Here is a 14,937-nt window from a genome sequence, read left to right as displayed (position 1 = left end):
AAGGTCACACAGGATTTTCTAGGACGTTTCTCAAGGATAATAAAGCCTTTCATGGAGGATACATTGTATTTAATTAGCTGCTGTAAATCAAGGTTTCAGTATACAGAAAGTGCAACTTATAGAAACAGAACAGTCAGATGGCTTCTCTTGACGCCTTGCGGTTTATGGACACGTCAGCCAACTGATAGAGATTACAGGGAAAGGCAGGGATCTGATACGCAGACACAGTTTACAGGGCAAGGGTAGAACACGAGTAAATAGTAAAATGTCACATTAAACACTGAATTGAACATGAACACTATACACACAGAATTATTGGCAAACTTACCTCACCGGGCACACAAGGGAAAGCACAACCCCCCTTGCACGTAGGTTAGACACAAAATGGGCTTAAACCATTGAACTGCTGGATTGAAGATTGTTTATCAGTCTTCAGCCTCACCCTGTCTCTCCTGCTTTCAAAGCCTATCTGTTTTTCTGTCTCATTTTGTTTTCAGTTTCCTGTTCAATATGGATTGAAGTCAATAGTGTTAGATGAAGTCCAGGGGACGTACTGTGTGGCTCGAACCTAATTAATCAAATTTATTGATCAGCCCTGTTGGAGTCTTTCCCAGACTCTGTCTCCTCACAGCCAGACAGGTCCTGATGAAGACCAGTTAACAGGCCGGCCCTTGAGAATTGGGTTTCTGCTTAGTTGGCTTGTTTCGATGGAGATGAAACTAAAAGGTTAAGGAGACCCCTCAAAGCCTTGGGGGAACCCTCGGAGATCTGGATTGTGTCTCCATTTTCCCTGATTTGGGATTATGCTGTTGGGTCTGGCCAAAACCCCCAATGACTCAGAACTGCCAAAATCCACATCAATATCCCAATAAATGTACTTGACCACAAAGAAGAAAGAACCTCTCCCCCCATTTTTCAGTGTGTGTGTGTGTGTGTGTGTGTGTGTGTGTGTGTGTGTGTCTGTGTGTGTGTGCGCGCACGTGTGTGTGTGTGTGTACGTGTGTGTGTGAGAGAGAGAACGAGAAAGTGTGTGCGTGTGTAAGAGGGAGCGAGAGTGAAAGAAAGAAAGAAAGAAAGTGTGTGTAACGAAAAGACATTTTGTTCGCTTTTCTGAGCGCCTGACACTTGGAGGATGTGCTGCCTTTGGCTCTGCCAGCTGGGAGAGATGGATACTGTCACACCCGTTTATTGTGTCACAGAGGCAAAGACATGTCTAAGTATCTCCAGCTCCCTCAGAAACACAGAGAGAAGCACAAGGCACAACAACTACACTGAAAACTCCCTTCTGAATGGGGTTTTTCATCAGGTCATCTGCAATACTCTCCCCATGCGGCGTGTACTGTGTATGAATGTATTTGTAGTTATTGTAAAGTATTGTACGACTGTGATAATACCAGAATGAGGCATCATGCAGTAGAACTCCTTTAGCTCCATTGTCTGCTTCCATAAGAAATTTCAGTTAGCAAGGAGCATTAGGAGCTACAGCCGTTCTCACGATCACGGATGAGTAAGGAGTTGTGGGGGGGGGGGAGAGAGAGAGAGAGAAGCTGACAGAGTGGCAAACAGACACAGGATGGGATCCAGTTAGGACTGTAGAGAAGTAAGAGCACGTGTGTGTGTGTGTGTGTGTGTGTGTGTGTGTTTCTCTGGAGACCTGAACTCACAGAGCTAATTTAATCAGATAACACCACTTTATTAAACTAATTGGGTTTGTTATCACACTGAGCACGTTTCTGTGGAAACGTTGGCTAACAAGGGAACAATGACGGCGAGAGCGAACGGATGCGTGGGACGTGTACGCTGTGCGTGTCCTTTTGACTTTGCAGAGTCATCCTTAAAGATGCACGCATATCATAGCAGAGCCAAGGAATGGTAAGAAAGGCCTCGAGAACAAAGACACACATGGATTCTCATTAATCTGATAGCATCGCTCACACTCTGAGAAACGCTTTCGACAGATTTGCAGCCTTGATACCTGCGCCGCAGATAGACCACCGCAAACCTCATTACCCCCCAGTTTATAAAGGATCACTCAGCCAATGAAAGCACGACGCCAATTAGTCAGCTGGGTTAATCACACACACACGATTAATGAGGCGTGCCAGGCGAGAGGCACGACTTGCTTCAGATCCCCTCTGCTAATGTGTCCACGGGTGTGCCGCACAGGCGGGTGTGTGCGTGCCCTCGCGAGTGCACATCTTATTTGGGCAGCCACCTCTCTCTGTCCGTTCCTGCCAATTTTGTGATTCATCTCGGATGGCAACAAAAAAGACCAGTGACAGGAGAAAAAAAATTAATGAAAATGGAAAGCATGTTAGAGGGAGATGAATGTAACAAAGTAGTTATTTATTTTGCTTTTTTTTTTTAAGTTGGAAACATCCACTCATATTTTTTTTTACACATTTACTTATATTAACCTATATAAAAGCCCTGCTCTTCAGTGAGATCATGTCTTACGCTCCTCAGATAGGAGTGCGTTTCCTCTGGTTTAGTCCTGGTTATAGCTGTACAACTGAGCATCTTGTTTATATGTGCATCTGAATTGGACTGGAACCTGTGATCATCATCAAGTACATTTGAAGCGCGACAGGAAACAATGAATAATTTGAGCCTCTATGGCAAATGGTTTTAATTGAAGGTGTAATTAGTGTTGTTTCTGAAAGTTACATATTCTGACAGCTTCACAAACACACCCCCTCCCCTCGATGCTCGACCCAGGGCAACTCCCCCCTGCAAGCAAGCCGCCTTTGCTAGCACTCATGATTGACAGCTGAGTGATTATCCTGGTCGGTTGGGTGCCGTGTTTTTCCGATAGGTTAAAAGTTGTATTATTGTGTTTGGCTTTCGGGGTACAATGGCTCCATTTCTGTTTATTGCTCCTATTGGTCAGCTTGTTGTTCTCATTTTCAGTGTTAGTCCATGTTTCAGATACAAACCATCTTGCAGTCTGTACAAGAGCAGACATCTCTGGAGGGAGGAGGATGTTTTGTATGGTGAATCATGAATACAGATGGTGCCCTTGCCTACTGAAACAGTCAATGGCATCTTGATGAAGCAGAGTGACAAGAGCATGACAGTGAATGGAACTCAGTCTCTCTACAGAGCTTTTTTTTTTACTCACTATAGTTGACACCCCTATGTTGTATAAGTGCATGATTGCTTTCCACGTAGTAGCAAAATAATACAGTTCTAAATTCAAACGTGTCCTTGTACTTGCGTTTCTCGCCCTCTCTGCAGGCATTGCGGTGGACAAGCACGGCCTCATCTATTTTGTTGACGGGACGACCATTCGAAAGATCAACGAGAAAGGCGTGATAACGACAGTGATCGGCTCCAATGGCCTGACGTCAACACAGCCGCTCAGCTGCGACTCGCATATGGACATCAGTCAGGTGAGCAGATGTGCACTCATACCTGCCTGCAGAAACAACTCCCTCACCAGCCTCTAACCCACACATGACCGCTGCAACACACACACACACACACACACACACACACATACACACACACACACACACACACACAGAGAGAGCAAACTGTGCATAATCATGCTGCTTCTGACTACACTGGCAGGAGTGTCACACAGTATCGTGCAGGTATTTGGAAAAGTCTTTTCACACTTTTTTTCGGTCCCTCTTCTCCCTCTTTATCTCACCCTCTCACTCATGTTCTCCTCCCTCCCTCTCTCCCTCCCTTCTCTCACTCTCACTCTCTCTCTCTCTCTCCCTTTTCCCACACTAGCTCCTGTCAGTGTGTGGCTGGCAGAGCTAACCGAGTGTTTTAATGGACTGCTGTTCATTGTGTGGTTTTATGCCATAATAGGCCTGCCATAATAGCGCTCCCCTGTCATGTGATTAGCCTCACGTCCACCGTCTCTCCTCCACACGTGACCGCCGGATCACAACGCCTCAGGCCGGCGAGCACACTAACACGCGCACACACAATAGCTCGGCTGTTCACTCGGCCGGAGAGTTTGCCAGACACGTGTCCCCGTCCGTCGTGACTCTAAACGGCACACACAGACACACACACACACGTGCACACGGCAGGTCCCGAGAGGGTGCCCGTCTTGAGAATCCATTTTCCTTAAGAATTAATTTGAAGCGCAGAGTGGAGCGTCGGGGCCGCTTCCTTTTCTGACACACGCCGGTTTGCTCGGCAGACCCTCTTGACGAGCGGGCGCTTAAATAAGATTCAGAGTGTAATGCGCGGGAGAGAGAGAGAGAGAGAGAGAGAGAGAGAGAGAGCGCCATGGGGCCCTTCGCTAAAAGAGAGGAAATTTGAATAATCCCCATCATCCCTAGGCTCTGACACACTTCATACTTAATACTGTCCGCTCCTCCAGTGATGGTGATCATATTTCCCCGTGCCAGGGTTTGTGTTCTCGCGGAGCACGCTCTCATTTTCTGCCCTCTCCGACAGCTGTCTCTGGCAGTAACGAGGAGCGGGGAGAGGGTCCTTTCTCCATGTTGCCCTGCCATTCGGAGAAGAATTACCTTGAAATGGATTCATTTTCAACTGCTTGGCCAAACCGCTGTACCCTCTCAGGCTGTTCATTTACACACAAGCCTTCTCCTCTTGCCTAGTTTCCTATTTCTTTATTTATTTTTTGGGGACTTTTATTTCTCTGTCCCACACACACACACACATTGATTTCCCTTTTTTTTTTAAAGGGCCTCTTTTATTCTTACAGTTGTCACTTCCTGCAGATGGCGAGCCGACTACCTGTTTTGCTGGATAGTGCAGTGAATTTCTGTCATTTTGAAACTCCTCTTGAATAAAGACATAAATCACCTGAAGAGATCACTCTATCACAGTTTGGAAAGAGTACAAACTGAATCGAATGAAAAGAGAAAAACACACACACACACACACACACACACACACACGTACACAAACACACGCATGCATACACAGACTGACAGATAAATAGTCCCCTTCTCACATATGCACAAAGATGCCGCTAACACAGGGAGGTTCTCTAGCAGCACCTGGCTGTGAATAGCTGCTCCGTCTCTGGGATGGACTGTGTGGGGTTATTCCAGAGGTAGAGGCGGCCAGGGCTATTTGGCCCGAGCTCTGAGTCGATCTCCTCTCCCCCAAGTCATTCAAAACACAACGGGAGGCTCCTGCACCGGCGGCTTAGAGGAGCGGATGAAGCCGTGATCAATCTTGCTCTCGGGCTCCAAGGGGCCTCGTAGGGCATTTATTCATCTGGCAGGGTTTTTCTTTTTTTAACGTCTAACTGGGGCTAAAACCAAGACATGGAGGTGAAAAACTACATGCAGTTCTTTAGGGTGAAGAGCTATGTGGAGTCTTAGTGATTTCTGGTTTGGTAATGCAAGAAGACATGTTTAGTGTGTGTGTGTGTGTGTGTGTGTGTGTGTGTGTGTGTTTGTGTGTGTGTGACAGAGAGATGGGAGGTTTTTATTTTAAGGAGGTGCAAAGCTTCGTGATATAAGATGCTGACCTGCTCTGTTATATTTTTTTTGCTAAATCTATTGTTTGAATTCTCTCTTTCTCTCTCTCTCTCTCTCTCTTGATCACTTTCTATCGCTGTATTTTTAAATCTCCATATATCTATCTATCTATCTATCTATCTATCTATCTATCTACTGCTCCTGTTTTGCTCTTTCAAGTATTTGAACTCAACAGTATGCATTATTTTCCATCATTTTATTCCTTTTCTGCCTGCCTTTTCCTTTCCGTCGGCTGAGTAGCAGGACTGTTTAGTATGGATGGCTAAGTAGGCTCCGCCATCAGAGGTGTTGCTTTATTTTCTGATGGCATCTTTCTCACACACCGCGACGATTGAGCTGTTTATCCATCAGTAGAGCTTAAGATGGAATCTCGTTTTCTCCTTCAGCAGTTTGAATAATTTCTCAGTGCATTCGGAGGCCACTGAAAAGACGTGGACAAGTGAATTTCACAGATCTAGTTAAAGACCAGGGTGATTACAGCACTGGGATTCAGGCCAGACACATAATGAGACACTCACACTAAGACAGCCAAGCCCATCCCAGCCAGCTCTTATCCCCACCCAGTCTATTACAGGCAGCCAGGTCCTCTTAGCCAGCTTCAGCTAAATCAAGCCAAGCTCCATTTAGACAAACCTGCCAAGCTTAACCTGGAGAAAGCCAGAGCAGAAACGTTTTAGCCAGACTGGACCCAGGCACGCCTGCTTCTGCAGACTTCCATTGCCTGGCCAAGGCAGACAGCTAATACTTGGTAGAGGAGAGGTTGTCTGGACCACTTCAAAAGGATAGAACTTAAGTGCACACAAGAGCACTCACTAAATTGAATTTCTTTTTTTTTTAAATGTACAACCGACATGCACTGTATCTCTGTCAGTCAGATGGCACTCTATTGAGTTGAAGGATGTACGTGCAATATCCTCCCAGGAACACCAAGCAGTTCTTCATATGTTAATTCCGTATGCTATATATATATATAGATAGATATACATAGATATGCTATATAAGACATATAAGCAATTCTTTGATGTAAGCAATGTAGCAATTCTTTGTGCTAATATAACTTGTATCTAGTGAGTTTTCATACTGCACTGATAGTTTGGACTGTGGAGATACTGATGATAATAAATAAATGATAATAAATAAATAATAATAAATGTAACTCTTAATAAATATAATGGCACTTGTGCGCCATCTCTATGACTCTTCAGGTGCGACTGGAGTGGCCCACGGACCTGTCTGTTAGCCCACTGGACAACTCCCTCTTTGTCCTGGACAACAACATCGTCCTGCAGGTGACCGAGGCCAACCAGGCTCGAGTGGTTGCCGGACGACCCATCCACTGCCAGGTTCCGGGCGTCGACCACCTGCTGGTGAGCAAGGCGGCGGTTCACTCGGCTCTGGAGGGGGCCAAGGCAATCGCCGTGTCGCACCAGGGGACCCTGTTTATCGCCGAAACGGATGAGAGAAAGACCAGCCGCGTGCAGCAGGTCACCACCAACGGCGAGATTTCCATCATCGCCGGGGCGACCAGCGAGTGTGACTGCAAGATTGACCCCAGCTGTGATTGTTTCTCCGGTGAGTCATGCAGCGTGTGCTCACACAACCACAGAAAACAGCAAACAGCCCCAGGCCACCCAATAACACCCATAATGATTTTCCTCTGGGATGTACACACATATATATGCACATCCTGCACACTCACAGTGAAGCCCATATTGGTTTCAGCACTAAGCAGGAAGTACAGCTATGGTTTATGGTCTGTGACATATGGTCCTCAGTGTTCCAGTGGTCCTCAGTGTTCCAGTGGTTCCAGTGTTCCAGTGTTCAACGCTCCCTTTCAGCATGGTTTGTGCTGCATGTGAGCTCCAGAACAACTGGCAATGTTCCAGCATTCCCAAGACAATAAATCATGAGCTATTTAAATACTCAAATCACCAGTCCAAGAATGCAAATGTAGATGCCTTTACCCCTTGGCCAAAGTGAAGAGAAAAAAAATGCTTTGTTCATATCTTCTTCAATCGATTCCGTCTTCTCATCTCTCATCAATATTTCTAGGTGATGGCGGCTATGCCCGCGACGCCAAGTTGAAGTCACCTTCCTCTCTGGCCGTGTCCCCTAACGGCACCCTTTACATCGCCGACCTGGGCAACGTGCGCATCCGCACGGTCAGCAGCAACAGCCCGCGTCTGAACCGGAACCGCCAGTACGAGATCAGCTCGGTGGTGGACCAGGAGCTGTACCTGTTCGACGCCAACGGGACGCACCTGCACACCCGCAGCCTGGTCACCGGCGACTACATCTACAACTTCACCTACAGCCCCGAGGGCCACCTGACCGCGGTGACCGCCAGCAACGGGGGCTCGGTGCACGTGCGGCGCGACGCCAACGGCGTGCCCCTGTGGCTGCTGGTGCCCGGCGGGCAGGTGTACTGGCTCACGCTGAGCAGCACGGGCACGCTCAAGCGCGTCTCGGCTCTGGCCCACGATTTGGCCCAGATCAGTTACTACGGCAACACAGGCCTCCTTGCCACCGTAAGCAACGAGAACGCCTGGACAACAGTCTATGAGTAAGTGATTGAGTCTCCAGCTTTCTTTACCTGAGCCCATTTGTACACTCTCTAGCTGTCATGGCCTCTCTCTCTCTCACTATTATTCTGTCTCTCTCCCTCACTCTCTTTCTCTCTCTCTCTTTTTCTTTCTTTCTTTCATTTATTGCATTTACGTTTTGTAATCTCTTTGGTTTTGTCTTGCTGCTACCTCACCTCGCTTCCTCTCTCTTAAACTCCTCCATTCTCTCCTTTTCATTGTTGCCTTCTGCTCCATTCATGTTAGTGTCAGTGTCTTGGCAAGAGATCACCATGTGTCTCGGTGTGATTGACAGGTCCAAGTGGAGTTTGTTATCTGCCCTGCTGTGTGTGTGTGTGTGTGTGTGTGTGTTTCTGTCATGTCCTTTCCGAGTCTCCCTTTGAGTGTATCTGCTTGGTTTCTCTCCCACACCATCGCCTGTCCTCTTTCTCTTTCTCTCTCTCTCTTTCTCTTTCTCTCTCTCTTTCTCTCTTTCTCTGAAGCAGTCCTTGTCACCTAAGGCTGCTGGTTGAGTTCCTGTCTGAGTGGTGTACTTTAAGTGGATAAGTGCACTAATAATTACAGATACAAATGATTGTGTCTACCCTGCACGTTTAACCACAGCCTACAATTCGTAAATCACTCTCAAAACAATCCTTTTAAAAAAAAAAAATTCTACTCTCAGCATGTAGTCACTCATAATTGTTAAGTAAGGGTTCTTGAAATATTCATGATTTTATAATATCCTTGCTGTTGAAGGAAGGTGCACGTAAATGTCTGTGCTAAGATGTCTGTGATTCTGTGAGAGGTAACGTAGGTCGGTCACACACTTTTCATTCTGTTTTTATTGGATGATTGATCAATTCAGATTTATGGTAAATGGGAAAAATAACTAAATTTTGCATGTGCTGAGGGTGTAAATCAATCAATCAATTGCCTCTGTGTCCATGTGTGTGTGAGAGTGTGTGGGGGCATTCGTACGTGTGTGTGTGTGTGTGTGCCTGCACATATACAGGAGGCAGAGTGTGGGTGCTTGAAAGCTGTCAGTCGTACACATGAGCCCCAGGTTCTAAGGTCTGAAGTGGTCTGAAATGTCAGGAGCCTGCCTGCCTGCCTCTCCCCTCTTTCATTTTGTTTGATCCGCACTTCAACCTTCAGTGCAGCTGGGCGCTCTCAAAAGCACCTTTCTCTCCTGCTGCAGCTCGAACTTCACCAGAGGCAGAGTTGGTTTAGCAAAGACTACCTCCACTCCCTTTTTTTTTCTTTTGCAGGGGCCCATGTACACGCATGTAGCACTACTGCCCCCTGGAGGCAGAAAGAGGCCAAAAGAACAAGGTCCTTAACTGATGCAGTACAGCGGTTAAGGCAAACTAACTGAGATTTCCTTTTGATTCATTCCTTAAGTGAAAGCACTTGAAATTGCTCTGACAGAATGTGACCCCCAGAGAGAAGAATAGTCCTGCTGAAGTGTCTATTGTCCTGGGAGTCCTGAAAGGCGTTAAGGAGCTCCCCTGCTGTTCTGGGAACAGCCTCGCAAACGTCTCATAGTACTAAGATCATCATTAAATGGAGGAGATGGAAGAGTGGTTTGAATTCTCTCTTTTAGTTACAATTGGTGCCTAATACATAGCAGATCTTTTTTTGTCCACCATCCCTGGTGAGTGTAGTGCTTAGAATAAATGTTCTTCAAGCACGTTAGTGAACCTCTGTACTCCATTTAATGCTTGACTGACATCAAACAGACGCTTTATCATCATGATTAGTAGTTATTAAAGCATGATGATGTGTAGGTGTCGCACAGTGTCTGACAAGTGAGCATTCTGGTTTGTTCGGTTGTTGCCCTCTTCTTTTGTTAGATGCTAATAACTGAGTCTGTGTCCTTGGGTAGGTATAACAGTGACGGCCACCTCATCAATGTCACCTTGCCAACGGGTGAGGTCAGTAGTTTCCATGGTAACATGGAGAAGTCGGTCAAGGTGGAGGCTGACACATCGAGCAGCGAAAACTTCATCACCGCAACCAACTACTCTGCAGCCAATACCATATACATGCTTCGCCAAGGTTTGTGTGCGTAATGAAGTAAAGAAAGATCACCTGAATCTTTCACATAATGAAAGTCATCTGTGCTGCCCAACAGTCTCATGATGTAATGCAGTGCTTGTCAATGATTTACTAAGTTTTGTATCATAGTATTCTGTGTTTGTGGCAAGCTAGTCCATGAGGAATTTAACATCTAGAACGTTCTATCTGTATCAGCTGAGATAACTGAGAAAAGTGGGCTAATGCTAATGCAAAGACTAATGAGTATGCCTTTGTATTCTATGTATCTAAAGTATTAATATTGAGAATATTCCAATGTTTTGTTGAGTTTGATGGTGATCTAATCTAACTTGATGCTGATCATTCTCGTTTTCTATTCTAGCTCACACTCAGAATGTTTACCGAATCAGTTCCGACGGTTCTCTCTGGGTGACGTTCTCCAGCGGGATGGAGGTGACTCTGACCACGGAGCCCCACGTGGCGTCCGACGTTGCCTCGGGGGCACTGCCGGGCACCGTGCACCCCACAGTGGGCCGCTGCAACATCACCCTGCCCGGGGAGCACAGCCACAGCCTGATCGAGTGGCGCCAGAGGCGAGAGCAGGCCAAGGGAAACTACACGGCCTACGAACGCCGCCTACGGGTAACTACGGCAACACACACTCATCGCCGCAGGTCTTGAGACTGAGATCAGAGAGTGCATCCATTAAAGCAGTCGTAGGGAGCTTTAGTCTAAAACCAGTGAGCTAACTACCTGAAAGGTGTGCAAACCACCAAAAACAGTCCAGTTAGCTGATATAATTGGCAATGTCCTGCTGTGAAGGCTTTTCTTACATTTTTGCGAGTTGTTCCATCCCAGGACCACAGAACCACATAGTGCATAACCTGAATGGCTAGTGGGAATAATGGGTGTCTTTATGTGTCCCTCACATGACTTTCTACATGTATTTAATGATGATACTACTCCTATGATTCCCCCGGACATATTTTCGCTATTTGCCCATATTTTTTTTTTTAAATCCATATTCTTAATAAACCCCCTAAACTTGGCCAGGTGGATTGAGTGCACCTTCAACTGAAGGTAAAGCTAGAGAACTGGCCCTTACATCTCACAGTTAAACATATTGCCAGAAACTCTGACACATGCGGAGGCACAGTTGGAGCCCGAGGTGATGACACACAACGACCAGTTTGCCTCCCTTGGTCTGCAAGCACAGCCTAATTGTCATGTCATCACTCTCAGACAGCCTTTGACCTCATATTTCATAAAGCCTATTGTGTCAATGCTGTTACAAGATGATATAGATGACACATGTGGTAGCTACAGTTTTGATCATGCTAATGGCTACTTGTCGAAATGTGTTGATGTCACTGCAGGGTCTTTATTGTTGTTATTTTTGCCCACCCATACCAGGCTCACAATAGAAACGTGTTGTCCATCGATTTCAACCAAGCCACGCGCGTTGGGAAGATTTACGACGACCACCGCAAATTCACCCTCAGGATTCAGTACGACCCGCTGGGGCGGCCGGTGCTCTGGTCCCCGAGCAAGTACAACCAGGTGAACGTGTCCTACACTCCGGCGGGGCTGGTGAGCAGCATCCAGCGGGGCAACTGGACCGAGAAGCGGGACTATGACAGTGGCAAACTCATCTCCAGAACATGGACCAATGGCAAAAGCTGGGGCTACACATACCTGGAGAAGGTAAACATGCATGAATTGAAAGAAGTCCTTCCTATTATATACGTTTCTGTAAAAATGTTGGGTTTTTTTTACACAAAGTATAGCATTACAATACAAGATACAAGATACAAGAAGAGCAAATGCTTATATTGCTTATTCATCTCTCTCCCTCTCTCCCTCTCTCTCTCTGTGTATGTGTGTTTGTGTGTGTGTGTGTTTTGCAGTCAGTGATGTTGCTGTTGCATAGCCAGCGGCGGTACACGTTTGAGTACGATCAGACGGACTACCTGCTCTCGGTGACCATGCCAAGCATGGTGCGCCACAACCTGCAGTCCACCCTGTCTGTGGGCTACTACAGGAACACCTACACCCCCCCAGACACTCCCACCGCCGCCCTCATCCAGGACTACTCCCACGACGGCCGGCTCCTGCAGACACTCCACCTGGGCACAGGTAGACGCACCGTCTACAGGTACAACCGCATGGCCCACTTGGCTGAGGTGCTGTACGACTCCACCCTGGTCACCTTCACCTATGACGAGGCTGCAGGCGCCATAAAGACCATCCACCTGATGCAGGACGGCTTCATCTGCTCCATCCGTTATAAACAGACAGGTATCTCTCCATACTTTATAAACAGACAGCTATCTCTCCATACTTTATAAACAGACAGGTATCTCTCCATACTTTATAAACAGACAGATAACTCTCCATACTTTATAAACAGACAGGTATCTCTTTATACTTTATAAACAGACAGCTATCTCTCCATACTTTATAAACAGACAGATAACTCTCCATCCTTTATAAACAGACAGCTATCTCTCTATCCTTTATAAACAGACAGGTATCTCTCCATCCATTATAAACAGACAGGTGTCTCTCCATCCATTATAAACAGACAGGTGTCTCTCCATCCATTATAAGCAGACAGGTATCTCCTCTGGACACATGCAAAAAATGAAGCTAGTCTAGTAGTAGTTTTTTTCCTCATACAGTAGAATAAGTGTAAAAGTAATGGAGCAGTTAAATATTCTGTATGTGGAATACATGCTATGTTGGTATAACAAGGTGTTGCTTTTCTGACACAGTTGTGTATTATTCTTTGACACAGGTCCACTGGTCGGAAGGCAGATTTTCCGATTCAGTGAGGAGGGGCTGGTGAACGCTCGCTTTGACTACAGCTACAACAACTTCCGCGTCACCAGCATGCAGGCCATGATCAACGAGACTCCGCTCCCCATTGATCTCTACCGCTACGTGGACGTGTCAGGACGCATCGAGCAGTTTGGCAAATTCAGCGTCATCAACTACGACCTCAACCAGGTCATCACCACACACGCCATGAAGCACACCAAGATCTCAAATGCCAACGGGCAGGTGATCGAGGTGCAGTATGAGATTCTGAAGGCCATCGCCTACTGGATGACTATCCAGTACGACAGCATGGGCCGCGTCACAGTCTGTGACATCCGCATCGGAGTGGACAACAACATCACACGCTTCTCTTTTGAGTATGATGCTGACGGACAGCTTCAGGCGGTAAAGACCCCATCACTCTTTCTGTCTATGTTTCTGTTCTGTTCTATGAAAACTGTGTCTCTGCAGTCTAGCTATTCACTTGCTATTCACAATTCCCTGTATCCCTAAAATACAACCCCTACACATACACATATGTAAATACACACACACACACACACACACACACACACACACACACACACACACACACACATGTTTCCATACACACTCGCACACAAATGTCTAATCAGTGAAATCTAATAAAATGTTGTCTCCTGGTTACAGGTGTCTGTGAATGAGCGGCCACAGTGGCGCTACAGCTACGACCTCAACGGCAACATCAACCTCCTGAGTCACGGCAACAGCGCCCGCCTAACGCCCCTGCGCTACGACCTGCGCGACCGCATCACACGCCTGGGCGAGATCCAGTACCGCGTGGACGAAGACGGCTTCCTGCGCCAGCGCGGCAGCGTGCTCTTCCAGTACAACTCCAACGGGCTGCTGACGCGCGCGCTGGACCGCGACTCGCAGCGCAGCGTGTGGTTCCGCTACGACGGGCTCGGCAGGCGGGTGGCGCAGCGCACCAGCGACGGGCAGCAGCTGCAGTTCTTCTACGCCGACCTGACGGAGCCCACGCGCGTCACCCACCTCTACAACCTCTCCAGCTCGCAGATCACCTCGCTCTACTACGACCTGCAGGGACACCTGATCGCCATGGAGATGAGCAGCGGGGAGGAGTTCTACGTGGCCTGCGATAACGCCGGGACGCCGCTGGCGGTCTTCAGCAGCCGCGGGCGCGTGGTGAAGGAGGTGCACTACACACCGTACGGGGACATCTACCACGACTCCAACCCCACCTTCTCTCTGGTGTTGGGCTTCCAGGGCGGCCTGTACGACTCGCTGTCGCGCCTGGTGCACCTGGGCCACCGGGACTATGACGTGGTGGCCGGACGCTGGACCACACCTAACCACCAGCTGTGGAAGGAGCTGAGCATTGAGCCCAAACCCTTTAACCTCTATGCCTTCAACAACAACTACCCCCTGGGAAAGCTCCAGGACATCACCAGGTTCACCACAGGTCAGACTTCCAGACTTCTTCAATACCACCCGCAATGGCAATATAATATTTTACATTAATTAATAGTAATTAGTAAATTACAGGTAAATGTAAGGTACCAACAAATGAATATAAACTAATATTACACTAATGTGGAGGTAGTCTTACATTTTTGACCTGACTGCTTCATTCACCTGATGTCATTTCCTGGCAGATTTGAGCAGCTGGCTGCAGCTCTTTGGCTTCCAGCTGCACAACGTGGTTCCTGGTTTCCCCAAGAAGGAGGTGGACAGCATGGAGCAGACCTACGAGATGAGGAGGACCCAGAGCAGGACGCGGGAGTGGGACCCCAGCAAGGTGGGCGGAGACACGCTGAGGCACAAAACACAACGTTTTATTCTTCCTGGTGAACTTATAGTTTTAATGCAGTACAGTGTTTTGGATATTGGCCCCGTGCAACACTATGCTCTTTACAATGCTTTAGGGCTCTGTAAGGATGTGTGCTATACTATACTGCCATTGTTTCATTATACTATATTTTTTTCTGTATCCACATCTCACATATATACACACTCACACTCACACACAAACACAC

The 14,937-nt window shown here is 47.3% G+C and overlaps 1 protein-coding gene across 1 annotated transcript in view; it reads left to right on the top strand.

Moving 5' to 3' along the window:
* The window catches only part of tenm1 (teneurin transmembrane protein 1), an 85,586-nt gene that overhangs the window by 69,212 nt on the left and 1,437 nt on the right, over nt 1–14,937 (top strand). The window contains exons 22-31 of the mRNA XM_042708379.1: nt 3,238–3,392; nt 6,686–7,052; nt 7,533–8,043; nt 9,930–10,102; nt 10,464–10,723; nt 11,495–11,785; nt 11,989–12,379; nt 12,879–13,306; nt 13,571–14,363; nt 14,557–14,699. Of these exons, the coding sequence (XP_042564313.1) occupies nt 3,238–3,392; nt 6,686–7,052; nt 7,533–8,043; nt 9,930–10,102; nt 10,464–10,723; nt 11,495–11,785; nt 11,989–12,379; nt 12,879–13,306; nt 13,571–14,363; nt 14,557–14,699 (3,512 nt within the window). The remainder of the gene's footprint in view (nt 1–3,237; nt 3,393–6,685; nt 7,053–7,532; nt 8,044–9,929; nt 10,103–10,463; nt 10,724–11,494; nt 11,786–11,988; nt 12,380–12,878; nt 13,307–13,570; nt 14,364–14,556; nt 14,700–14,937) is intronic.

This window comes from Clupea harengus, chromosome 8 (assembly GCF_900700415.2).
Source record: "Clupea harengus chromosome 8, Ch_v2.0.2, whole genome shotgun sequence".
Classification (NCBI taxonomy): domain Eukaryota; kingdom Metazoa; phylum Chordata; class Actinopteri; order Clupeiformes; family Clupeidae; genus Clupea; species Clupea harengus.
Note: the sequence above shows the minus strand (reverse complement) of the source record. Positions and strands in the feature narration are given on the sequence as shown.